Source organism: Oreochromis niloticus, linkage group LG22 (genome assembly GCF_001858045.2).
Source record: "Oreochromis niloticus isolate F11D_XX linkage group LG22, O_niloticus_UMD_NMBU, whole genome shotgun sequence".
Taxonomy (NCBI): domain Eukaryota; kingdom Metazoa; phylum Chordata; class Actinopteri; order Cichliformes; family Cichlidae; genus Oreochromis; species Oreochromis niloticus.
The window spans coordinates 24,946,279-24,972,998 of record NC_031985.2 but is presented as its reverse complement, the minus strand read 5'-3'; the positions used below and the strand labels follow the sequence as shown (position 1 = coordinate 24,972,998).

At 40.2% G+C, this 26,720-nt stretch overlaps 1 protein-coding gene and 1 long non-coding RNA gene across 2 annotated transcripts in view; one reads left to right on the top strand and one right to left on the bottom strand.

Annotated features, from left to right (window-relative positions):
* Positions 1–885: 885 nt before the first annotated feature.
* Positions 886–3,888, bottom strand: LOC112843614 (uncharacterized). Its single transcript, XR_003216079.1, has 3 exons — positions 3,356–3,888; positions 1,748–1,832; positions 886–1,410 (listed from the first exon to the last, which is right to left on the bottom strand). It is a non-coding gene; the product is annotated as an uncharacterized LOC112843614 (long non-coding RNA).
* A 162-nt stretch (positions 3,889–4,050) lies between these two features.
* The window catches only part of kcnh8 (potassium voltage-gated channel, subfamily H (eag-related), member 8), a 61,398-nt gene continuing 38,728 nt past the window's right edge, over positions 4,051–26,720 (top strand). The window contains exons 1-3 of the mRNA XM_003448897.5: positions 4,051–4,235; positions 21,568–21,801; positions 26,288–26,419. Of these exons, the coding sequence (XP_003448945.1) occupies positions 4,160–4,235; positions 21,568–21,801; positions 26,288–26,419 (442 nt within the window). The 5' untranslated portion in view covers positions 4,051–4,159. The remainder of the gene's footprint in view (positions 4,236–21,567; positions 21,802–26,287; positions 26,420–26,720) is intronic.

Genomic DNA, 26,720 nt, shown 5'->3' with positions numbered 1-26,720 from the left:
GCTCCTGTAACTGGCAGCCTCTCCTGTGGCGCCATCTTTTGTGTGTCTGAGGTTGTAGTCTGTAGCATGGGGGCCCCACAAGGAACAGTACTCGCCCCTTTCCTCTTGACCCTGTACATTGCGGACTTCAGTTATAACACAGACACTTGCCTTCTCCAGAAGTTCTCAGACGACACCGCCATTGTTGGTCGGGTGTCGGAGGGAAACGAACTGGAATACAGGGGGGTCATCAATGACTTCATCAGCTGGTGTGACCAGAACCATCTTCGCATCAATGCCAGCAAGATGAAGGAGCTGGTGATTGACTTCAGCAAGAAGCCACCCCCTATTACACCAGTGAACATCCAATGTTTGGACATTGAAACAGTGGAGGAGTACAAATACCTGGGTGTTCACCTCAATAACAAACTGGACTGGTCCACAAACACAAATGCACTTTACAAAAAGTGTCTAAGTCGTCTCCACCTGCTACGGCGGCTGAGATCCTTTGGGGTGAACAGGACACTCTTAAGGACATTTTACAACACTGTGGTGGCGTCTGCTATTTTCTATGCTGTGGTCTGCTGGAGTGGTGGAATGGCAGAGAGGGACAGGGGGAAACTCAACAAACTGGTCTAGAGGGCCAGCTCTGTCCTGGACTGTCCACTGAAGTCCATCGAGCAGGTTGGGGAGGAGAGGATGTTGTCTAAGCTAACATCCATCATGGACAACACCTCCCACCCCCTGCATGAAACTGTACAAGCACTGAGCAGCTCGTTCAGCAGTAGACTTTTACACCCACAGTGTAGGAAGGAGCGCTACCGCAGGTCATTGTTACCAGCAGCTGTCAGACTCTATAATGCAGCTTAACATTCTTTTGGTCATCTTACTCAGCAGCTTGTTTGTTTACTGTACATTTTATACATAGCTCTGTAGATTTTATATATAACCCTGTACGTTTTATACATATCTCCATACAATTTTTCAGTTTTTCTATACATCTGTACATCTATCTGTACATTGTTACCTGTATATACCTTTATATACAACTTCGGTTGCTTATGTTTATAGGACCACCTTGTGTCTTCCTTTTATATTTTAATTTTCCCTTGCTTTAAGAGCTCTGTAACACCGAAATTTCTCATCCGTGGGATAATAGAGGTTTATTCTATTCTATTCTATTCTATTCTATTCTATTCTATTCTATGCTATTCTATGCTATTCTATCTTTTATTTATTTATTTATTTTCTTTTTTTTCTTGGGCTTCAGGAAAGTATTTACAGGTGTCCTACTCCCATCCATCCATCCATCCATCCTCTTCCGCTTATCCTTATCAGGGTTTCCGCAGGACGAGGGAGGGGGATAACAACAAGCAGTGTGGTGGTTTATGTTGTAAGGACAACCCCATTTCCATCAAGTTCCCCCGATCACTAGAGTCAAAACATCAGAACACAGAGCGGTGATGAGAACCCTCACGAACCCAGAAACCACAAGTGCCCATAGCCAACAGCAAAGACCAAGCCCAGCAGCACAGAATGACCTCGCATTATGATCTTTTAAACAGTATATAACAGTACATGGATTTAAGAAAAAAGGCAGATTTTAATTAGAAAAGTGATTAATGATGTGGAAAAAGTACTAATTTTACTTCTTTAGAACCATAAAATTAGGAATTGGGCTTGCAGATTAAGTACCAATAAATAGAAACTCGTAGGGAAAGTGGAAACTGTCTAATTTAGTACTCTGCCAGTTCTGGAGCTGTCTTACTTCTGAAGTGCGCCGTGTCATCAGGGTCTAAGAAGCTCTCCCAGGTCTTTAGAAAAAGATTGAGGATGCATATGAGTCTGGTAGTCTGTGGAAAAAAGAACATCAAATCATTCCACTGCAAGAAAATCATCTACAAGCGGCAGTGATTTCTAATGACTGTCAGTTTCTCCGTGACCTACCGCTTCAGAAAATTCCGCCTAAGAACAAAACTGTTTAATGCACAAAGAAGTCTCCATGATCTGTCGCTACTGTTGTTGTCAAAACCAAATCTGAGCTGCATGGGAGTCCTATCAGGAAAAAGCATTTGCTTTCTATAAAGAGCATTAGAGCAAAGGTACACTTTACCACTGAACATACCAGCTTTTTTTTTTTTTTTGGGAATAACACATCCTGGATCAGTGAATAAGAGATATCACTGTTTGGCCACAATAACAACACACATATTTGCTGCAGACTAAAAACAGCTTTTTCAGAGAGAGCCTCATATCAGCTGGGAAACACAACGGTGGATATGTTTGGTTTGAGGCTTCCTTGTTGCCTCAGGGCTGGGCAGTGTGCTGCTATTGATTCAACTATGAATTGTGTATCATATCAAAGAATTTAAAGATGTGAGCCCATCTGTCCAAAATTTGAAGCAGAATCAGAAGTGGGCCTCTCTACAACATAAGCACAGGAGGAAATCCACTAAAGAGTGCCTCAGAAAGACTAAAGAGTGTAGTCCACGTTTGAATCCTATTAAAATAAATGTTAAATGGATTTGTACTTAATAGCAGGTGTTAATACAAGCCTCATTCCCCAAATCACACACATATAGATTCATACTAGTGCTTTTTTCCATACCTAGGAAGCAAATGTCTGACTTCCTGTTGGTAGATGACTCACTATATCTCCTGACCACGGCCATGTTAAGCAATCATATAAACATATAAATGAAAACCCCAAACATCTTGCAACAGAAGGATATTTTGTCATTTCTGCTGCCCTCTTGGTAATGGTCTCTCTTAGAAAAGAGATTTTTATCTAGTGAAGCTTTTAGCTGGAAAAATGCATGATACACTAAGGAGTGGTCCGCTGTAGCCATAAGAAGGATGCTTGTCCAGATGCCTCAAAAACTAAAAAAAAAACATTTTCATGGGATGTTACTTTTGAAATCATTCGACCGTACTGTTATGACATAGATAAAACTGAGTCTTGCCGTTACAGCTTCTTAAATTTTCTTTTCATTGTACGTCTCACTTAATGGTTTATGTGATTTTTTACACATAGACATAGACTTTATTGACCCCACATTGGGAAAATTCACACATTACAGCAGCACAAGGGTCAGCAAGAAGAAGGGAATGAGAAATATATGAGAAAAAATAGAAAAATAAGTACGTAAGAAAAAATAGTGGACGAATAATAAAAGCCTCGAAACTATACCAGTATTTTCTACTATTTACAAATGGTTACTATATACAGTAAATACACTCAGATTATTTTTTTCTTATGTACATAAAGTGCAGTGTGAGTAATGTTGTATACACATATCTATATAAGAAACTGTAACTAGTTAAGGAGCATTTATGTGCTGCACATTTACAGGCTTTATGGAGATCTGTATCTTACCATCCACAGGATGGCGATGTAGCACAGCGGATCCGTTCTGCGCAGCGCTGTTGTGAAGCTCATTGCAGACTTCAGCCCGTCTTGCCGTGTCTTCCATGCAGGCCGTACCTTGACCCTACCACCAGATGTCGCTAAGAACAGTGCGGACACGCTGCCAACACAACGACGTGAATGAGTCGTGCACCTACTTAAGTGACTTATTTGCAGTCTGCATAACTGATGTAGTTTATTTGCTTTATTTTAATACCGCGGTGTCCTTAAGCAGAGCACACTGAGCAACAGTATAAGAGAAATTCACGACTCACTTGAGTGACGCGCTAAGTGGGAGAAAACCAATTAAAAAAGCTGTAAATCAAAATTTCAATAAAAGTTCAGGAGTCAGCTGTTTCTCTGTGCTGTGATGTCACCGGGTCTCCACGCCGAGAAACTATCAGATTTGCGGCTTTAATCACAGCTGTTGAGAATGCTCGTCTCTCACCGCTGCACGCTGTGGATAGATGGTTGGCTCCAACCGACATAATAATGGAATCGCTGACAGGGAGTGTCACCCTGTCCCTCGCTGTTACCTGAGCAGCACCTGTGGTCTCCCTCTTCTCCTGTCCTTAACACACGCAACAGACGCACGGGTGAGCGCATCACGTGCGCTCCCCACCAGCTAGGGGCTTTTGCGTTGTGCTGAGTTGACTGGATAGCTGCTCGGTCATATAGCCATCAGTACCTTCGATGGGAGCACCTCAAGCGTTTGGACGACTTGCACCATCTCTTCAGTAACTTTGATGGGGAATTCGACATTAAGCAGGGAAAATGCCTGTGATGAAGGGATTATTAGCGCCGCAGAACACGTTTCTGGACACTATAGCCACTCGGTTTGATGGCACTCGTAAGTTTGCTTTTTAATCTCCATATATTTTAAATCATTGACTCATTTAAGGATGGGTAATAGTTTGCGATTTAAGTTCCTTTTTTTTTTCCTTCTTTATTTTTGGCTGGCTTGGATTCTCCAAAGAATAAGCTTGACAAAGCAGGCTGATCCAAAACGCCCAACACCTGTAATAGAGAGAATAGGGAGTTGTCAGTGCCTTTCAGTATGATTGCATGCTCGCTGTCCTCGATACAGATAGCGACATTAGATCACCAGGTATTTCAGATTTCCTTCTATTTCTTTTTTCCTTGTCCAAAGAGAGACTTCACTAAAGTTCAAGGTAATCCAAAATTGTTTCCAGTATCAAAAGCAGACAGCGCTGAGGCTTTCAGCACCACAGACAGCGACAAAGGTCCACTCCCAGCTTACAGTACAGCTTCTCGCCAGGCATTTGGGCAGCAAGCACACAACTTGCAACCAGTGTTAATATTTGTGTTTTTGAAAAAACAAAACAAAAAACACAACCCAACTTTCTGTGGCTTTCCATTCTTTTATCTTTACAGTGAAGTTAACCTTTATTATCTGGCTAAATCCTGCAGACGCCGACTGCAGTCGTTCCTCCCGCCGGTCTGAAAGCAGCGGTCACATTTATCAAAGTTAATTGGTCGACGGCGACATTACAGCAAGTCCTTCCCCAGGCAGAAGCCCACACAGACGTTTCTTCAACTTTACTCTGAACTCTCGCTTCCTCTCTCAATAATAACCATGAGGATTCCTAAACACCAAGCACCGTATTTCACAACTATCTCGTGTTTCTCTTTGAGGATTCTTTTTTATTTTATTTTATTTTTTCAGGAATCATCAGCTGCTCAAATAGAATCAATCCATCTGCACTGCTCTGCTCTCATTTTCCATTCAGCTTTGTTTCAGCTCTGTTTCTGTTTGTTTTGGGCAACTGCTCATGCCCTTAGGCGTGGATTATTATGGACTTTGTGGCTGAATTTTCCCGTCTTTGCTCTTTAATACAAATCGTTATATTGTAGAGTAAACAGGAATGAACAAAGGCAATGCTATATGTTGATCATTTTCTTTAAAAACACACACACGAACAGTAGCTTTTTGTGTGATTGGTGATTTAAATTTAAATTTACGAGAAATTGTCATGACAACCTGTTAAAAACTCACTTCTGTCTGTTCTTTCTGTGCCAGTACTTGCCACATTTTATTACATCACAGTGCTTCCTACATTTAGGGCTGATTCAAGCTCCAGTTTAATATATTAGCTCATTGGTATGTGTGCTCTTTGGGATGTTCTACCTTTCCTGTAGCTTGTTCACTTGGAGAATAGCAATAATAACCAGAGACATTTATCATTATTTCTGTCCAAATATCTGCTGGGTGACGACCAGTAAAGGAACACAAAGGAACACAATAACTATTAAGCTGCCTTGGCAGGAGGGCGTCCTAACAAAGGGGAATTGGGGTTGTACTGTACCTGTAGCACAAGCAGTTTGTCAAGCTCCCGAGAATGAACTGCTGTCCTTGAGTTGGTGAAGTAAAGGAAATTAATGTTGGATTTGAACTGCAAGACGGGGCAGACTGGAGGTAGCAGAGCCTGACGGGACAAATTAGCTATGATGGCCTGGCCAAGAGCAAATATAAGGGAAGAGCTAGTTTCACTGCTATGCGATCTCCTATCATATCAACCAAAGCCAAGAGCAGGTCAGACCGTTAAACGGTGATAAATGGCTGAAAGCAATAGTGGAAAACTCTTTAAAAGGTGATCTGATTTGTTCTTGGAAAAATATTTTTACATTTAATGGTGGTCATTTAAATCAATTTAACTTTTTTCCTGGACAGTAATATTAACTTCTATATTCCAGCCAACTGTTATCTGAATTAACTGAGCTTGCCCTTTCACAACCAGAGTCTACAGAGAACTGGAAACACTCAGAATTAATTCTATTAACAGCTCTGAGAAAACAGATAATGCCTGTTCAGATGAGCTGTTCAAATGGGGATATAAAATGTTAAATTCAGATTACTCTAAATGCTTCATTCCAGACAATTTTTTCCACTCTTGGCCTGTATGATGTCACTGAGAGGAGTGACATGAAATACTATCACAGGGGCAAAGCTTTGGCTGTGAAGAAGTCCCATCCACCTGCCGTTGAACTCTTCTGTTTGCAAGAGGCAGCCAGTCAGAAAAGGTTTGGCTTAAATAGTAAAGGCAGGGAAAACAAAGACAGAGAATAAGATAAATAAGGATTATTATGAACCATGAATTATGCAAATCTACTCTTGTTTGTTCCAGGAATAAAAATGTGCAGGTAGAAATGAGCATAATGTGTTTACTGTAAGTATTTAAAGCATTTTATTACATTTGGATGAAATTGGTTCACTTCTTACTATGGTAACTCACATTATTACCTTCTCTGCAGCAGGTTATGCTCTAGGTTAGAGATCAACAGGTATGAAATCACTGTCCAGTGATCCTGTAGCTTGGGAGGTAGGATACAGGTCACGTCATGTACTAATTAGTAGGTTGGCGGTTTGACAACTGACTGCTCCAGCCCGCATGCCAAATATCCTTCAGCAAGATACTAACCCCAAGTTGCTCTCCGATGTTTCCATCAGAGTGTGAATGTAAGATACAATCCACTTCAGCATTATAAAAGCTGCTTGTGTTAATGGGTGAAGGAGGCATGTTGTATAAAGCCCTTTGAGTGCTCAGATAGAGTAGAAAAGTGCTATATAAGAACCAGTCCATTTACCAGTTCTTTGGAAAATAACGTCACCATTCCTGGAAGATCGCTTGAAACTCTGTGCACGGACAGCAGGACGGTCTAGATTTTTAATAGCATCTAAAGTCTTTGTGTTTCTTAGATAGTATCAGTAATTAAAACAGATTCTTAGACACAACTTTATTCCATGTTTTTTTTTCTTGTTGGCTACAATCTTCCAAAGTTTTAGTTTTTTATGAGCATTAATAGATGATCCTAACAATAATAAATGATACTAACAAGTCTGTTAACTTCCACAGTCAGCATTTTTCTTGGCTTTCTTTTCTGGCTTCAGATAGGCTAAACTTTATTAATATAGTAGCTCTTCTGCAGTCTTGCTGACCAAACCATTCACAGCACTCACACATTCATACACTTTTAATACTGAACTACTATACAGTGCTTTCTCTCTCACACTCACACACACTCACAGCTTTGTCTGCATGTGTTGCTTTCAGTCTGCACTGTTTTTTTTTAACATGTTTATATTTTTATAACGGTTTTATTTTTATTTGTAAAGTCAACCTCTGTGCTGCCAGTACACTTCTCCGTGTTTGTGATTGGTCAGATGTTGCCACTCCTTCAGATGAACACGCTGGGGAAACCCTGGGTTATGTTAGCGAGCTGATCACCAGTTAGACTAAATGTATCCAGATAATGGAAAGATATCCCTCGATATGATGAACTCTCTTTTTAGTACAGCGCTCATCACTGTTATTTTTGGTCTGTTTGCCCATGCTGTGATTAAAATAACAGAATATGGCTGTGGCTTATGCTGTGATACCTTCTGTCATCACTACAACCTTACACCATCCAGGTGACTAATCTTACCACCTGTCCAGCACTGGTAATTAATTAATTTGGGGAGTAGAGTATAAATTTAGTAAAAATTTAAAAAGACAAATCTCCAAAACTTAATGTGAGAAATTCTAATCATTCAACATCCAAAACTTATTTTTCATATGGCATAAGATTCATTTTTATTATTTTAGTTATCTTAACTACATTTATCTAAACAGCAGTCACTTAGTATATCAATGCTAATGGTAAGGCGGCCTCATCATCAAAAACACAATACTTGCTGGCTTGGCTCTGCAATCTAATGCTGGCCCTCCTTTCGTAAGGAGACCATATTGGGGTGTCCTGCTTCCAAGTTAAGCAGAAGGTCTGGTTGCCTCACAGAGTGTCGCCTTCTTCCCGTGCAGCACTGTTCTTCCAGATTGCTATTTCCTAGCTCTCAGCACAGACTAGTTCCACCTCCACTAGGCACGTAATTACTGTCACGATCGCTGGTGCCAAGACTTGAAACAGCTGTGTGTTGAGTTGGAACACAACGCCAGTCGTAATGTTTAAGCGTGCATGTGAATGAAAGGGAGAGAGAGAGAGAGAGAAGGATAGAGAGCATGTGTTTAAAAGGAAACAAAGGGAGACCGGAGAGCAAGAAGAAGCAGGAGAGTATGCTACATTTTCTGCATTCGGCTGCTTTGTGTCACCGAACTGCCCGTGTGTAGTTCCTGCTCAACTGCCTTTGAACGTGAAGGAAGTAAAACAGAAGTTTCCTCCCTGCTGATTAACTTTCTTTAAGCGCAGCACACCTAATTACGTGCTTAAGAAGTGGCTGAGGGATCCATATTGTGATTACTACTCGCTGCAAGGTGAATGTTAAAAGAGCCTACTGGAGTTTCTTACACAATGAAGAAAGCTGCCTCCAGTGAGCTGAGTTTATACTGTTGGTGTCTCTACGGCTTTGTCTGAACAGCAACCCCGTGACCTGCAAGAAGACAGAGGAAGCTAATTACCGAGTATAAAAGACCACAGACCGCACACTGACGCACATACAGTATGTTTGAGGAAGGTTTATTAAAGCGAGGAAAGCCTGGACTGTGTGCTGGAATTAACCAAGATTGTATATGTCATATAGTAACAGAAACAAGAGCAAGACTTTAACTTCTCTTAACAGATGCTTATTAATAGATGCAAACTTGTGAAAAAGGCAGCTCCGATATTGTCCTCGGTCAGAGAACGGCTGTGAAAGAAATAATGAGCGCAGTTATGAGACTGTGAGGGAGTAATCAATCATCATTGACTGTTGTGCTGCAGGGTGCAGAGGGGCCCTCACTTATTTGGCAGTGGATTGCCACTACTGTTCCAATTTTCTCCAAAGCCCACTTAATATTGAGACTCTTACATTTTAGGGCAAACAAAACAAAAAGTAATGGTGCTGTGCTGCACGCTAGGGAGCTCTAAAAAATCCATCATGTTAAAAAGACAGCTGCCTGTTCACACATCCACCAGAAACAAAGAGGCGCTGGCTCTCATTTAAAGTCTTGCTTGTGGCCAAGCGATGCATCTGTAACTAGGTCTGTTATTCACTTTCTTAGCTTAGCTCTAGCTGAAAACGACTAAAGTAAAGATTATTGTGTTTACCCACACAGGATTTGGTGTGCACACTTAAACGCAGGATCCATTAGTCATATTCTAAAATATCCTCTCTCTGATCTGAAGGTGGAATAAGGCCATTCAGACCAAAAGGGTGGAGTTTCTAAACTTCCTGGGTATGTCTAGTGTCTTGGAATGGTGGGGAAACATCGTTACAGCACAGTATCTCGATATTTTGCGTCGCAATCGCTCTCAGAGAGATTGTCTTCTGATTTATGAATGTAGACATACCTACATGTTGCCATCAGTCTGAGTGAGTCTTTGTCAATGAGCACAACTTGAGGGGACTCGGCTCAACTGAAGCTGTTTCTGTATTATCAGAAACAGGTTGCGTGTGATTGCCAACTCCACCCCACTGAATTGCAGCTGAATACCAGACTGATTCGGTTTTATGGCAGATTTTACTGGGAGTGTTGGTGTACTCAACGATCTCATTCCACAGAAAAGTGGGAAAACTTTTGATAAAGTTTGACTTTGAGGACACAATTAGCTTTTTAAAAATGTGATTGGTATGTTATTGCAATAGTCAGCATATTGCAAAATATTAAAAGTCACGACAATATTGCATCGTGAGTGAACTATTGTGATTATATGGTTTCCAGCACGCGACCTAATTTTGGATTACTCCCAGTAAAGCCTCTTCATTCCCCTTCCAGCTGTGCCTTTGCAGTGCGTCAAAACAGAAATCCTTCCACTCAATTTTTATTTAAAGGAAGTTGACAAATTCACAGGGACTAGAGTGTGTGGTGACTGATAACTGTGTTGGTGTGACACAGTGTCCCATGCCATAGTTCAGGTCATTTCTGCTGAACATTCTTCATCAGGTGCCTGAGGATGTTGCCATAGAAATCTGCATTGGTGGTTTGAATTTTTGGTGACTTATCCAATAAATGATAAAAAACCACACTCAACAAATCCCTAGCTGCACGGTTGTGACCAGAGACCCAGCTCATCACAAGCAATGATCTTCCAAACAAAAGTTATGCAAGTTTAAAACAGAAGTATTTTGGTGATTTTGCATGTCTGTGGTGAAATCACAGAAGAGAGCCGCTGTGCTGGAAGCAGTTCAGAGGTGCACGAGTGGATGATTTTGAAGGGGAGATTGACAAGATTTTAAAAGAGACGCAGGTTTTGCATCAGCTGCAAGACAACCTGTTTAACCTGTATTATCCCGAACAGGCTGTTTCCTACAACACAGCCAGCTGCATGCTAAAAGCAACGAGTGCATCTATCTCCATACTCACTGTAAACCAACTGTGAAAAATGTAAATCTCAGTGTCACATTAATAGCAACCCAGCACTATCCACTGGCTTTAATAAGGCTTTGATAAAGTATTCAGTTAAAAAGACACAGCCACCCTCATCAGTACAGACTTAGCTGGGAAATGCTGTCCTCGCTGTAAGGTCACTGGACTTGATTATTACCGTGAGCTTAAAGGAGCGTGAGCCTCTCGTCTGTTCCACCAAACTTCTGGGACTTCTGAGAGCCTCCCCATCACCGTGGACGTTCTGCCTTGTTAAACCTCCTAATTAGCGAGATTCCTCTCCTAATCACCATCCCTAATGGACTGTCCAGAACGATCGACAAACTGGGTTTCACTAGAGGAAGCCTGGGCCAAATCGGCCATTTTTAGACTCAATTAACTGTGTGAGATTTTGTGAGACAGGGAGGAAAGTTTTTCTTTGTTTTTGGTTTTTTTTATGCATTTGGAAGAAGAGGGGGGAAATAGACAATGGAGAGTGAAAAAGACACTGACTGAGACAGACACGGAAGGAACAGCAGGTGTGCGACCTGCAAATTACAGGAATGTAATGCACAGTGTAATGTTTCATTTGGTGAGAGCTCTGGGGATTGTATGATAAAGGGGCACAGAGGTGATTAAGGCTGTGGATTTGTGTAATGATTTTCCTTCTTCAGTTACAGGGTGTGAGAGGATTACCACTGTTAGAACGGGTGCGAGAGTATGTGCATGCATATACTGCATGAATGTGTATGCTCTGACTAATAACCGAGACACAGTTTGTTGATACAGCACAGAAACTTAATCTCATTATCCCATACAATGACTGACTCGACTTTTAAGACAAACTGTACATGTGTAACCTTGGTTGCCATGGTGTGTGTCAGTGGTTACTGTGGCAACTGTAGAGTGACTTTTTTTTGGTTATGTAACTGCTGCTCTAGCAGCATTTTCAGAGGCCCACATGAATTTCGTCAAAAAGGTGGCGAGGTCTTTTCCATCCATCTCCCCACTTCCTGACCAATTTTTATCACACTCCATCTCCATCTTTCATCATTCCGCCTCTCACAGCTCCATCTCACTTACTTTCAACTTTCCAAATCACCCCCTCACCTTGTGCCCCTCTAACACCCTCATCTGTCTGCCACAGTGTATCTCTCAACCTCCCCTTCTAGTCCCCTTATCTGTCCACATCCCCCTTCTCTCTCATTCTCTCATCATATTTGCCATCCGTCTTTTTTTCTCCCTGCTGTGTAGTGCTGTCCGATTCTACTTCCCTACTTTCTCTCTTCCCTCTCTCTGACTCTCCACTGCTTCCTCATGCTCGGTTCCCCATCATAGGAATTGTTGTCGTGACTTAAATAGCTCTGGGGTTGCTTGCAGTGATGGCACAACGCTGACAACGAGCTGGTCCCCGTGTGTGTGTATGTTTAAAATCCCCAAAACTGGGACAAAACAGTGTGCGGACAAGGTAGCAAAAACACACACTCACCTCTTCCCAAATATACCATCTGTTTAAGGCAGGGGTGGGCAATTCATTTTCCCAAGGGGCCACACGAGAAACTGGGACTGTTGTGGAGGGTTGCACCAACAAGCTGAACTCTATTCTGCTCAAGATTAATCTTATCTCTTTATAAACTGGAAATGGTAAGGGCTAATATTACAATTAGGCAATGAAACACTGGAATAGCCAACATTTTTTCACTGTTTAATCAGCATTCCCATTTTTTCCGCCAGCCACAGCCTATCCAAGCATGCAGTCACCTCCACAAAGAAATCACTCCCTGTCATAGACCTTTTCACTGAGGGCATTGCTGCCAGTTCCTCCGTAATCTCAAACGTTTTAGTTAGTCCACAAACAAAGATGTGCAATTGGACTGCGTTACAGATATCACAGCTCTCATCCAGAGCCAAGTATAAAAAGTCAAACTTGATCAGTTTATTTTTCAAATGAAGCTCCAGATTTCCCTCAGTGTTCCCGATCTGTCTTGTTAGGTTTCACCAACAGAGGTGTGCATTCTCAAATGCTTTATTTTCCTCGGGACATATTAAAGGGCAGATTCCACCAAACAGTCTATGATAAAATCCCCATCAGAGAGTGGCTTACTGTCACAAAACTGCTCCATCCCTGTATGAGCAAAGCCTGGTCAAAAGCTTCTTATACTTTTCACATTTGAAAGCTAATTTCCCATTGTCTACACACCTTTGGTCAGGTATAACCAAAGGACTGAAAAGGATCTGTGAGCTGTATAATGCCAGGGTCTGGTTTAAGGAATGGTTGTGAAAGACTTTACTTTCAGCTTTGCCTCCTCTGACTCATCTGCTTATTGTAGCATGAACCTGCTGTGAAAAAAATACATTGATCAACTGCAGTAAACCCAACCTGTTTTCTCTTTGCTTAAACCAATACTTTCACAGTCCTGAGGTTATCTGTTGTTTTTAACTTTTAAATTCCTGTGATGATTATTATTAAAGTCCCGCTGAGCCTTAGTTTTGTGATATTTTAAAATTTAGACTCATTTTTGTTCTTGTGTTGTTTTGTGACATATTGAATTTTGGTTGTTGTTTTGATTTTATTTTTCTGCTTCCCCAGCGTTTCCATGTTGCGTTCCTTCGATCTCATTTATGTGTTTGTGTCCTGCATCCCGACTGCTTACTGTCCAAATGTCGTCTGTCTTTTGACATTTCCCTGTTTTACCTTATAGAATAATTTGTGGTGTCTGTGGTGTCTCCTTCTACTTTTCCTTTGTGCTAATTATTTTTACGTACTCTTGATGTCTTCATTCAGTCTTCCAAGAAAATATAGCCCTCTGGTTCTTCATTTCCCTGTCAGATTGTCTGCTATTTATTTTGGACTTTCCTTTCTCTGCTTTGTTTTACTTTGTCTGTCTTTGTGTTCTGGATTTGGGTTTCGTCTCCACCACAAATCTTGACAAAATCGACCAACATGATCATTTGACATGGAGCTCCTGTATTGTAAAGGCATGTTTTAAAGCCTCACAGTGTTAAGAATTAAAGTTTTCTTATCCGCTGCTGATATGGTTCATATTCTCTTTGTTTAAGTTTTTTTTATATTTAAGCCCATAAAACAACTCTGTGTACATGAGACTTGCTAGTGCCTCTGTGAGGCTACGCACATTCAATAAAAATGCAAACATAATTGCTGAGATATTTAATATGGGCCAGATTTCAACCAATCCAGTGACCAACTAGAATTTCTATTCCAAGAGCCACACTGTTCACTTAAACCTGTTTATTAAGGTGATGAAAACAGTCGTTATTTGCATAATTACGAAGAGCACTTTCCCATAAAATTTATGCCACTGGTTATTTTGTGTGTTTGTCTAAATTCTGTATGTAGTAAATAGCAAACCAGTCGAAAAAAGTCTTTTTAGTATTTTGGTTTTACTATTTACACTAGAAAGTTTAATTTATCACAAATCATTTGCAAATCTTTTGCTCACCACCTTCACTTAACTTTAATTACATAAGTAGTCTCTGTAACCATCTGTGTCTTGCTTCTTGCACTTTTTGTTCTTTTCCTGACCTCTTTCCTCTTCTGCCTTCCTGCTCTATCTTTCTTTGTCACTGCCTTTTCTCCTCCCTCTATCCTCTGTGTACCTGTGGGGTTTCATCAGCAGCTGTCATGCAGCAATGTGAGCATGAGGCAAAATGATCTATTGGCTTCCACAGTGGAGCAATTAGCCAAAAGAAAATTTAAATGGAGAACACAGAACAACTTGAGGTTATGAAGAGGGTACGACAGAAGGTAAAAGATGCAGAGAAGAAGTAAGAAGGAAAGATGATTGAATTTTAGTTTAGCAGAGATTCAGGGTGCAGAGGAAGGATAAAAGTAAACTTAGATAGTTGATACTTTTTTTAGAGGCAGTAAAGAAGGTGGACTGTGCAAAAATGCAGGGAATAAGCAGATTGGGGTAAGAGGAAGGTGTGATGGAATTCCAAGGGTAGAGAGGAGATGAAGAGTAATTAGGTAGAGAGAGCCAAAAATGGTAGGAGGGACATCATGAGGAGTTGGAGGGGAAAGGAAGGAGAGAGCAAAGGTTGATAGTGGAGTAAAATTGGAGTGATTGAGAAAGTGGAGGAGCAAGAAAAGGAAGTAAAAGTCTGAAATTTAGGAGGATAGGGAGGAGAAGGAAAAGTATAGGGAAATTTAGTTGAAAGAACAGATTTATTTCATTATTTATTATTTTTTAAAGGTTGAAATGAGTTTTGTGGTGATGACAAACAAGTGTCCAGTTATTACAGTAGTAGATGCAAAATCTATTTGACTGCTTCCAAGTGTAGAATTTGTGATTTTATTTCTTTTTTGAATTCTTGGTGATAATTAGTCTCTATTTTAATGTTCATGGGCTACTGCTCTTCCTTTTTCAAATGTTTTTTTTTACTAATTGTATTACCATGATTATGTTTGTGAAGCATCTTGTAACATTTTTTTGAAATGCACTATATAAATAAAGTTTATAATAACCACAACAACAAAAATAATAATATTTAGTAGTGGTAGTAATGGTTGCACACTTTCATGTAAAGCACTCTATACACTGTACTTATTTAAATTGCACACAAATTAAAGTGTAAAAGTTAAAAAACTATGACTAAAGCTGTTCTCCTAGCTCCTGCATTTTTGCAAATATTTACACTACTGGACCCTCTCACCACACATCTATCTTCTACACAAAAAATGATGATCTAGTTGGTTTGTTTTACCTTCCCTTTTTCTAATGTATCCATTATAATAAGTAAGTAAAATTTTATTTCTATAGCACCTTTAAAGATAAACATCACAAAGTGTTTCACAACAAAATGCCAGAGGATAAAATCAAAAGTTAAGAAGTCTAAAAATATGACTTTTTAGTTGTTTAGTCCACGGATTTCAAGCTTACAGGGAGATTTCCAGAGTCTGGAGCGCACTGTTGCAAAAGCTCTTGGGACTTAAAATCGATATATAACTGAATGTCATCTGCATAGCAGTGATAACAGATGTCCTTAAAGGTGCTCACAGTGTGCTGAAGAAAGAGCAGAAATAACTGAAATAACCAAAACAATAAGGGCCCCAAAACAGAACCTTGTGGCACATCATAGGTAAGCAAAGTAAAAGAGGACTGGTACTAAAAGGCAGCCACAGAAAAGAATGGTTCAGATAGATGTGATGCAAACCGCTCTAAAGTAGACCCAGCAATAAATAATAATTGGTGACTAAGAAGTGTGCAGCTACACACACTTACAACTTGGACCATTATGGGTAGCTTATCGGGCCACTTCTTATAGCCTAATTTGTTGGTATGAGTGCTCTTATGTGTTAAAATAGCAAGTGTAAGTTGGAAGTATGTGTTCTGAGACACAATTATAAGGTGTTTTTAGTCCAGATCCTTTCTATAGATAACCCAATAGGTTAGGTTAGGTGCCTGTCAGAAGTCATACACAGTCAGACCAGAAATTAACTGGTCGTTAACCTACTAGTTGCCTACTGCAAAGCACATATGAAGTTCAGTTGCACCCATGGAAAAATAGCACAGGTAATTTTCTGGTGAATTCACAGTAATGAGTGGGTGTCATTTGTCCTGCTTCCCGAACACCAGGCAGCTGCCTAGACAAAACCAAACAGAGAATTTCCAGTAGTGAGAATGTGTCTGGAGCTATTCCCTGCTGTGAGCTGCATGTGAGAAGAAAACTTCATTGCCCTGACCTGATTTTGTTGTGCGAAAGCAACTATAGGCTAAATATAGTCGGTAACATATTGAATTTAACACGGGACATGAAAAGAGAATAGAGTTAAGTGTACATGCTTAGCTTAATGTTTGCTTTGTTCTAGAGCATGTTCATATTATGTGTGTGATCATGAGGTGAGGGGAGACAAGGTCATCTCGGGTAACTTGTTTTACCTGGCATGACCTTGTCTCCCCTCACCTCACAGTATACTTGTACTGTGACCCAGTACAAGTATACTGTATGTGCAGACAATATATTGCATATCTGTCAATTCTAAGCAAACAAAGTAATCTGCTGTCAAATGCAGTATAGTTTTTTGTCAACACCAACCTCCTGTGCTCTGAGAGCTGCCACGAGATAGGCTGCGGGCCTTTCCTCAGGACTCCCAAGTCTCAGTCTCCAAAAATCTTGACTGTCTCTCTTTTGCATACCCTCAGCCTTAGGGGCCTCACGCCTGACAGCCAGTCCCAGTGCTAAGACCCACTCTGACCATCTGTCTGGGCCATTCAGGCCAAATACTGCTGCTGACGTAGACACGTTCTTATGTGTTTTTCTTTTTCACAAATTGGGATCACTGTCAATGAGATTTATTTCTGTACGCTAATGAATCCAAAACATTATTACATTTTGTTTTTCTAGTCATGCTTACCACATCTCTTGGTAAAAACCAAAACATTTCAATTTTTCTGTCAATGCAAGTGAATTATGCAAGTTTTTGTAAATTACTTGTTTTCCTGTATTGATATTCAAATAGCCAGAAAGTATTTTAAAACAGAGTAAAGAATAGATTATACTCTATTTTGGGACACAGACGACTAGAGACACAATGGTCATGTAGTCAATGTTGTTATTCTTTGAACTCTGCTTGATGTCCACCACCCAGGGTGCATGTGTAGTTGGTCCAAATCCACAGATGTAACAAAATTCACATCAAACAGACCGAAGCAGACTTGTGGACTTGGAAAGGCTAAAGACTATTTTGTTTTTTATTGGTTATTTATGGGTTATTACAGTTCAGATTGCCACCAAAACTACACTCACCAGCTACTTCATTAGGTACATCTATTCAACTGCTTGGTAAGTTCGCATATCTAATCCGCCAATCACACAGCAGCAACTCAGTGTATTTAGGCATGGTGAAGATAACCTGCTGGGGTTCAAACCAAGAATCAGAATGAGGAAGAAAGGTGATTTATGCAACTTTCAACATGGGATTGTGCATGGTAGCACATTCGATACCAGTATTTCACAAACTGCTGATCTGCGGGGATTTTCCCACAGAGCTGTCTCTAGGATTTGCAGAGTATATACAGAGGTTTGAGAAAGAGAAAATTTCTAGTTTAAATAGGAAACCGAATCTGCAATTTGTATGGGCTCACCAAAATTGGGCAATAGAAGATTGGAAAATGTTGTCTGGTCTTATTTCTGCTGTGACATTTGGAGGGTAGGATCAGAACTTGGCATAAACACCATTAAACCATAGATTCATCCATCTTAAACCAGCTGTTGCTGGTGGTGTATTGGTGTGGGGATATATATTTTTGGCACACTTTGGAACTCTTCGCATAATTTCAATGCCACAGCCTTGAGAATTGTTACTGACCATGTCCATCCCTTCATGATTACAGTGTACACATCTTCTCACGGCTGCTTTCAGCAGGATTATGCACCATGTCACAAAGCTCAGATACTTTCAGACCAGTTTCTTTCTTTCTTTCACTCAATCCAGTAGAGCATCTTTGGGATGTGGGGGAACATGGGAGTCACATCATAGATGTTCAGCTGACAAATCTGCAGCAACTGTGTGATGCTATCATATCAGTATGGACCAATATCTCTGAGGAATGTTTCCAGAACTTTGTTGACTACATGGTTCCAGGAATTCAAGCAGATCTGCAGGCAAAAGAGGGTAAAACCTAGTACTAATAAGGTGTAGCTAATAAAGTGGCTAGTGTGTCTAAAACGGTTGCTGTTACTGTTCTGTGTTCCCACATCTTAGCCAATATTAAGCAATAAGTAATAGTGATGATGGAAATAATACTAAAACTTTAAAAGCAAGTGTGTTTCTGTTATTAAATAACCTAAGAGCATAGGGTATAATGACATTTATATTTTTTTATAGTGAGCACTGTCAGAGGCTGAAGCAATTATTGATTTCTTGATGGGATTAGAGAAAAGGAACAAGCTGCTCGTTCCTCTTGTGTCACATACAAGATTTTTAGTTGAATTCCCAGTTCAGATCTAAGGTGTCTGCCTTCAACAAACCCTGACATAAAACATAAACCTATTAATTACCTGGGATGAAGAAAAAAAAAGATTTACCGATGCAGAAAATTGATTTTTGCAGTGAAACGTAGCTGAACAAGTTACTTTGCAGGATGTCTAAACCAGTGATTATAAACAAGCTCGTGTCACTTTGTGGGTTTGTGTTCGGTGTATCGAGTAAAGTGCTTGCAGCTCATTTATTTGCTCTGATTATACAAATGTCTCAAATTTGTCTGGGTTCTGTATAATTTCTCAATACCAAATGAAGCCATGCATGTATCTGTATTCTTACTTTATCGTGTAATTCATGGGCTAGGATTTGCTGGTTTGACTGCTTATCAAATTACAGTAGTGGACACGCAAATACATAGACCTATAGACACGCACGCACTATAGAAACTGTCAGAGCAGCATAGTCAACTGTCGTGTATAATGGGCATTGTACTGTAAACAGTAGCTGTCTGTCAGCACAGCTCAGCATCATTCTGCACAATCCTGCCACTGTGGGTGTTTGTTTGCACACATGGGTGTATGTTTGTGTGCCTTAATAGATGGATTCAGGTAGAAACAGCTGGTCCACTTCAACTGGGTATTTAGAGTTAGACACAAATGGGCTAATTAATTGTGATAGACTTCAGCACAGTGATTCTTTTTTTCACTGTCATCACGTCACGTCTCCCTTACTGATCCCCTTCTCCAGATTTTTCTCTCACTCTTTACCAAAATTTCTCCTGAGCCCATGGCCTATCTTTAACACGACTCTCACTAAGAGTTTTATAGATAAGAAACCTGGCATTATGGCATATTTCTCCTGCTCTTTGAACACAGAAATCACTCATTTATTTAGTTAAATAACCTTTATTTTGCCCACATAGGCCTTTATGTGTCTAAGCTAAAAAAACAAAACAAAAGACCCCATCAGAATTTATATTTCTGTGTTGAAATATCACTGCAGTGGCTAAGTGAGAGCAAGTCATTGAAACAGCTAGAGAGGCACTCCTTGACCAGTTGAAAACGATTCCATTTATACTGTTTGAAGTTTCAGAAGTTGGTGGTGATAAAAGCATTTTGGTGTCCCAGTGCTGGCAGTACAGTTTCCACAGATGAGCAGGCCAAATTTCTGTTCATAATGTTCAGCTTTCCAGAAAAAAAGAAATCATGATAGCTAGTTTCTCATTTCAATATGGATGAGATGGCAGTGTGCAATATGAAAGATGTCTCATATTAGGCATGTGGGCCGGTGAAGGAAAAATTGACACCCGTTTGCGGTTTTTCTTCTGGCTTTCTGAAGCATGCTGGCATCTGTTAGCAAATTTGGGGTTTGTACACAGACTGTATAAAAAAGATAGCCATACCCACCATGATGTCATGCACTGGCTTCTGGGCTGCACATTCTGAGATCCTTGATGTTAGTGTCTTGACCATTTCCATGTTAGCTTTGGAAAACCAGAGGTTACAGTATATGGACAAAAGTAGGGAACCACACCTCTTAATTTTTCAAATCAGGTGCAATCGGCCTTTACAAGCATTCATTCTAAAGAGCTCACTGAATTTGAGTATGATACTGTAATAGGATGCCAGTGTTGACACTTTGTTTGTGAAATGTCATTATTTGTCAAATTTATTCCATGTCAACTGTAAGCTGTGTTGTTTTTAAGAATCAGCAACTTTGCCACAAAGTAAAAGACCACATAAACTTACAGTGTGGAGTCACTGAGTTCTGAGGTGCATAGTGCATAAAGGTCTGCAACGCTAAGTAACTGCAGAGATCCAAACCTTCTCTGCCATTAACATCAGCACAGCGACTGTGCACTGGAAGCTTCATGGCATGAGTTTCGATGGCCAAACAATTCCTGTAGCCATAATGTGTAGGAGGCCAAGTACTTTTGTCCATATAGCAGTGATTATTAGATGCATTTTTTTAGAGACAATAGAGCATGAAATGAGCTATCAACCATGGCTAGTAAGCTGCACCCATAAGCTATACTAGTGTACATAGAGATCTGCTAAACAGTGCAAAGTAACAGACTCATCAAATAGCAGAATTTCACTAACAAAAAAACTGAAACACAAATTTCTTTGTCAGTCATTTTTCAGATAATTACATTAAAATGCTTCAGCCCCCAAAGGTACAATCAGAATTAGATATAAATTAATTGTCAGGACCCAAAGCAGTCAATGCAGCCACACCCCTAATTATAGGCTTTAACCAAATGGATGAGTTATTTTTAAAAAAAAGTTCACTAAATTGTTCTGTTGTTAAAAAAGGGGAAAGAATAAAGGCCAAAACTGCTTTTTGTACCAGCCTGTAAACATGCTTTTAATACTGCTGAATTCATCATAGGAGTCTATTGGGACAGACTCGCCTTTGGAATGAGCTTCAAGTGGCCATTAGAGACACTTTTGCATTGGCCTCATTTTTCAGCAATAAAGGCTGTCTCTTAGTTTCCTTAGTGCTTTGGTTCATCAAGCTTTTTTTTTCAGACATACAGGACTACTGTTTTCTGTGAAAATGCTCTAAAAACCAATTGTACACTACTACCCAAGCACCAAAGTAAAGAGGAGAAAAAGAAGAAATGTTAGTAACAATGGTGAATTTAGATGGTGTATTTTTTGGTTGCTAGGAGATTGGTTCTGGGACCTGAAGGGCCTCTTGAAGCAGCAAAATAAAGAAGAGTTAAAATGAAATTTTCTCTTAGAGTTCTGTTTTATATCTACTTTCAGTCACTGGCCAAATGTAACAGTGTACTCCTTTTCTTTGGAAATGAGCTATGAATTGAACTAAGCTATCCTAAGCTCTCCATTCATTATTTCTTCTAAGTCTGGGTAAACAGAAAAAACAAACTTCTACCATAACCATGACAATAATGCGATCTTTTCTTTCTCTTGCAGACAGCAACTTCATCCTGGCCAATGCTCAGGTGTCGAAGGGGTTTCCCATTGTCTACTGCTCCGATGGCTTCTGTGAGCTCACAGGCTTCTCTCGGGCAGAGGTCATGCAGAAGAGCTGCGCCTGTAAGTTCCTGTATGGTCCTGAGACAAGCGAAAGCATCATCCTCAGCATTGACGAGGCTTTGGAGGAGCGCAAAGAGTTTAAGGACGAGATCATGTTCTACAAAAAGACAGGTATGCAGTCAAATGTCACTTTTCTAGCTGTAGTATTTGAGTTGCGTGCTCAATTACTGTTGGCTCCCTTCATTTATCATTTGTTTTCAGCTCATGCCGAGTTGCTTCACAGTGCAGTGCAGAGTCTGAGCCTTTATTTATTTTGCCAATTAGGTTGTGGAATCATGGATGGTAGACAGGCTCAGAAAGCTATTAGAGACTGCACCATGGGGTACTTTGTCTTTCAGATTTCCACGAATGGATGGCAGTTGTGTGTGGCTATTTCTGAAGAAGGTCAATTTAAACTGGCGTAGATGGGCCAGTCGATAGATGAAGCAATGGCAGAAGGCATGGATGTATTACTTCTTTTATTGAGCCATTCTCATTAAATGGTGATTAAACAAAGCCACCAGTCGGGAATGTCCTACAGTTATTATTTAACGCTGAGACATATTAAACTTTAATAGCTGTCTGCTAGTGACTCCTTAACCCTGTCTCCTTCAATTAAACTGAGACCAGAAACTAGCTGTGGTGCAGTATGGTTTGGTGTGTGATTCGCTGATTAGCCTGCCGGCCAATGAACAAAATGGAGTCAAAATAATGAGATCATCAGGGCACCAGCAGATACACACTTGCTGTGATACAAGCTGAGATGGTGCTATGTACCCCTGCATTCAAGAGTTTCTGTTATCTCTTATTTGTTTTTGTTTTTTAAACAGATCCAGTTGTGAATCTACAAAATAATTAGAAAAACATATTTCCACCCAGCCAGCCAAATGTTGTATTTGGTAGTGAATACCTCAGCAGTTCCTCTGTCACAATCCAGGAGGAAAGTTATTCATTTGATCAGTTTAGTGGCTTTCTTTCACTTCACATTAGAGCTCATTCGTGAGTTTCCAACTGAGCCTTCAACATGACACATTTGATAAATCTTTAAAGTCTGTGGAAACAAAAGAAATCGGTTCTTGTGCAACTGGGCAAAGTCTCTTCCTTGATAATCTGACTGGATTGCTTTATTTTTCACTTTCGGTTGTGGAGATTTCTCTTTTGTTTTGTCCAAACAGATCAGTGGTGAGCAATGAACCTGCCTCGACATTATTTTCTGTTGGCACTGAGACGGAGTCTGCAACAGCTGCTAGAACTGCAAGTTCCAGCAGCTGTTGATGTTTTTAAATTGATCAAATGAGCTTGTCACTTTACGAGCTGTTGTTTCTAAACATTGATTCAAACAAACAGTGTTGGTTCAATGTCTCTAAAGCTGCCATCAATTAACACAGCACTGGGCTCAGCCAGTCTATACTGTAGATGAGATTACAGCTGAGAGGACCATCATATTACTTTCAATTCAATTCAGTTCAATTTTTTTATAGCGCCAATTCATGACAACTCCTCGAGACACTTTATATTGAAAGATAAAGACCCAACAATAGTAGAAAGAAATGATAAGCCCCTGTGAGCAAGCACTTGGTGGCAGTGGGAAGGAAAAACTCATTTTTAACAGGAAGAAACCGCCAGCAGAACCAGACTCATGCAGGCTCCACCAACACTGGTTGGGTGTGAGAGGAAAGACAGCAAATTATTCTAAACTAACCAAATTATTGGATGCTAAATCCATTAGTTCCCATCTTGGTTTTACCACACAAATTTCTTCATCTCCAGATTAGTAAAAGGCAGTAGAAGTCCAACTTCTCCTTTGACTGATGTTGTTCTACCCACATGTTCTGTCACATCTCGAGTCCTGCCCAGGAGGTTATTGTAGTTGGTTAAAACTAAACTAAAGACTAAAACAAGGTTTGAAAAAAGATTTTAATTAACCAAAAAGAGCTTTTTTTTCTACTTGGCCTCATTACAAAGACCAAAAATACAGTTTCCTGTGCTTAAAGAAAAACAGCATTTTTTGAGAAGAATGCTTCCTGGATTGCATTTGTTTCTGTTTGAGGTGCTCTTTGGGAGGGATAAACAATCAAAGAAGTCCAATTCAGTTTCCTTTCAAATATGTTTTCATTCTCATGGTATGGTCATGTTTACTCCAGTGCATACAAACCTTTATCAGGGAGTTAAACCTAAAGTTAATGAAGCACATGCCACTGGTGTTTCACCAATGGCTAGCTTCCACTTAGGATACAAGTGAAATATTCACCAGTGATGCTCGACCAGTCACAGAAATCTTAAAAACCTGGACAGCTGCAGGAGCCCAAAAGGATATCGACACAAAACTCACAACATTCATCAAATTCACATCAAAATCAAATAGGCTCACAGCAGCATCAGCCACAGACTAGATTCTAAAGGCTTCCCGTGTAGATGGGTTACTAATATAAAAGTCCAATTAGTGTCTAGCCATGGGGTAATTAATGTTCCTGTACCTGTGTGTTTGGCAATAAGTAGAACTCAGGTGTGACTGCCTTACTACCTGCTTTTTTTTCCACTGCTGTTTATAATGTACGTTTGCATGCACATGCAACATATTTACTGCTCTTTAGTTTACGCCTAATAGAGGATGTTCAAAAAACACAAACCTGTCTGATATTGCAGAGGACCAAATATGTGTTAGAAATTGAGAGATCTGCAAACACCATTGTGTGAACTGATCAAAAGCTGTTTGTGATTACGCTGTTTTGACAGCAGCTGTGAAGATGATTTGCCATGCTGCATGCTCTCTCAAAACGAGTAAAACAGGGATGGTGATTCGTGCACATGTCAAATTTTTTTTAGCATGTTTGCATGTTTTTATTTTTGATTGTCTTTTAAAGCAAATCTAGCAGGTTGTGCAAGGTATACACAGCTTTGCTAATAGAATCACAGATGTGATTTTCTACCCGCATCTTTCTCTCGCTTTGTTGTCTTCGCCACCATCTCCTTTTCTTTTCACTCAGCCCTTTTGTTACATTTCATCTCTCTCTCCTTCTCTCATGGCAATGCCATTTGTTTCAGTCCCGCTCTTATTACCGTCTCCGCATTGTTCTTTTGGCACCGCTTTTTCTATATGTCTCTGTTCCTTATCTTGCTGCTTCCTCCCCTGCCTCAGCCTTTTTGTGTTGCCTCATCCCTCTCGTTTTCGTCTGTCACAGCAGCGTCCCGAAAGTAAACGCGGCTGATTGACTCAGTTTGTCCTCCGTCTGTCTGCCTGAGAAAAGCCAACGCTGCATGATCGCAATCAGGAAGGCTCTTTCTCTCACTGTGTACTTGATAGTGCTGCCTTGTCTTGCAGGCAGACAGATATTCGCACGCACACACGCGGAGACGAAAAATACTGTGATTTAGTTATCACGAGGCGAGAGGGATTTAGTGAGTGGGAGAGATGGGAGGGAACTCCATGGGAAATCCCTCTTGATCAACAACTCATTTCTAATTACTGAGCAGAAAAGAGGTAAAGGTAGAGCAAGGATCTTACTGTCACAGTGACATTGTGTGCTAAAAAAAGATGAATCCTTTTAAAGAACTAAAATGTTCACCTACCTACCTAGCTATAAAAAATGTAAATGAATGTTATCAAATATTGTCCTTATTATTTACTGCCAGCCATGCACAATCCCCCAGCTTGATGTGGATTAGGTATAATTTGATGTGATTAAATAATTAACATAAAGAAGACTTCCAGACGGTCCTTAAGGAACACAAACTCGCTTTTAGATACAGCCCTGACTTGATCACTTTTTAAGCTGATGGAGTAAACTCATAAGCAGACAGCTGCACATATGCAGATCCAGAGGACACGAAACACGATTTACTTTCATTTCAAATTTTCTTTCCATCCAAGCCCAATATTTGCTCTTCTTCTCACTCTGCTGTAGTCTCATCAAAATTCTGTGAAAAACATCTGTCCCTTAGCTACTGAACGCTCCACTGTGCTCACTAGCATGCTCCTAATTGTTTGCTGTTCGGTGCTCGGCATGCAGCGTACAGTGGCTTTTAATGAGAGCTGTAAAAACAGTCCCAAAGTTTTGATCTGTGAAACCAAAACAATGAACTAAAAGGAAATGTTCCACAAAGTTGAGGCAGACTGCAGGCTGGAGATAATTCCACAGTATGCGTTTTGTTAACTTTTTGGCTCATGTACAGTACATACAAAATGATACACTGTGGTCTACTTGTATTTTCTGGATGCACAAATCTGTCTCCTATGACACTTTCCTTTGGTAAATCAATCGTTTAACAAGTGCACAATAACCACAACGAGCACACTCATTCTTATCAGAAACACTGCCCACAATACTGACCTGTAGTCTCTTTGACAAGGAATCTATTTAGCAGGAGATGGGACCTCAGAGATGGGTTCATCTCTTGCTGTGCCTGGAGAACAGTGGCTTGATCTATTTAAAGTCTCTGCTTCCCCCGAGGGGCATCCAGCTGTAGACAGGCTCACTAATAAGTCTAAATCTTTGGAACTGTTGCTTTTGCATGAACACACCGGTATACGCACAAACTGTAAATCTTTTCAAAATCCAGAGATTTTGTGTCTAATAGTGTTAATGTGTGTGTGTGTGTGTGTGTTTTCCCCTTTCAGCTGTGTTGTTCTGGTGCCTGCTGGACATTGTGCCAATTAAGAACGAAAAAGGCGACGTGGTGCTCTTTCTGGCTTCATTTAAGGACATCACCGACACTAAAGTCAAAGCCATCCAAGAAGACAAGAGGGACGGTCTGTATGTGCATTTATGTACAGGAAGTTATGCCCTCTAAAGAGAGGGGACCAGAACCCTCAAATATTTAATCTTCATTTTGCATGTGGATTTTTATAATGTAAGCAGCCACAGCTTATCCATCAGATTCAATAGTTAAACTGGTGTTTGATGATGTAGACAAAAACAATCTCCTTAAGCTGTTGCATAAAATATGCGTTGAAGCTGAGTGTGTTTGATCTCTACAACTGAAAGTAGTAAAGTCCCCTTATACTGTTATTCATCTTTCTTTACTGCATACTGTACAAGTTAGGTTTGTGG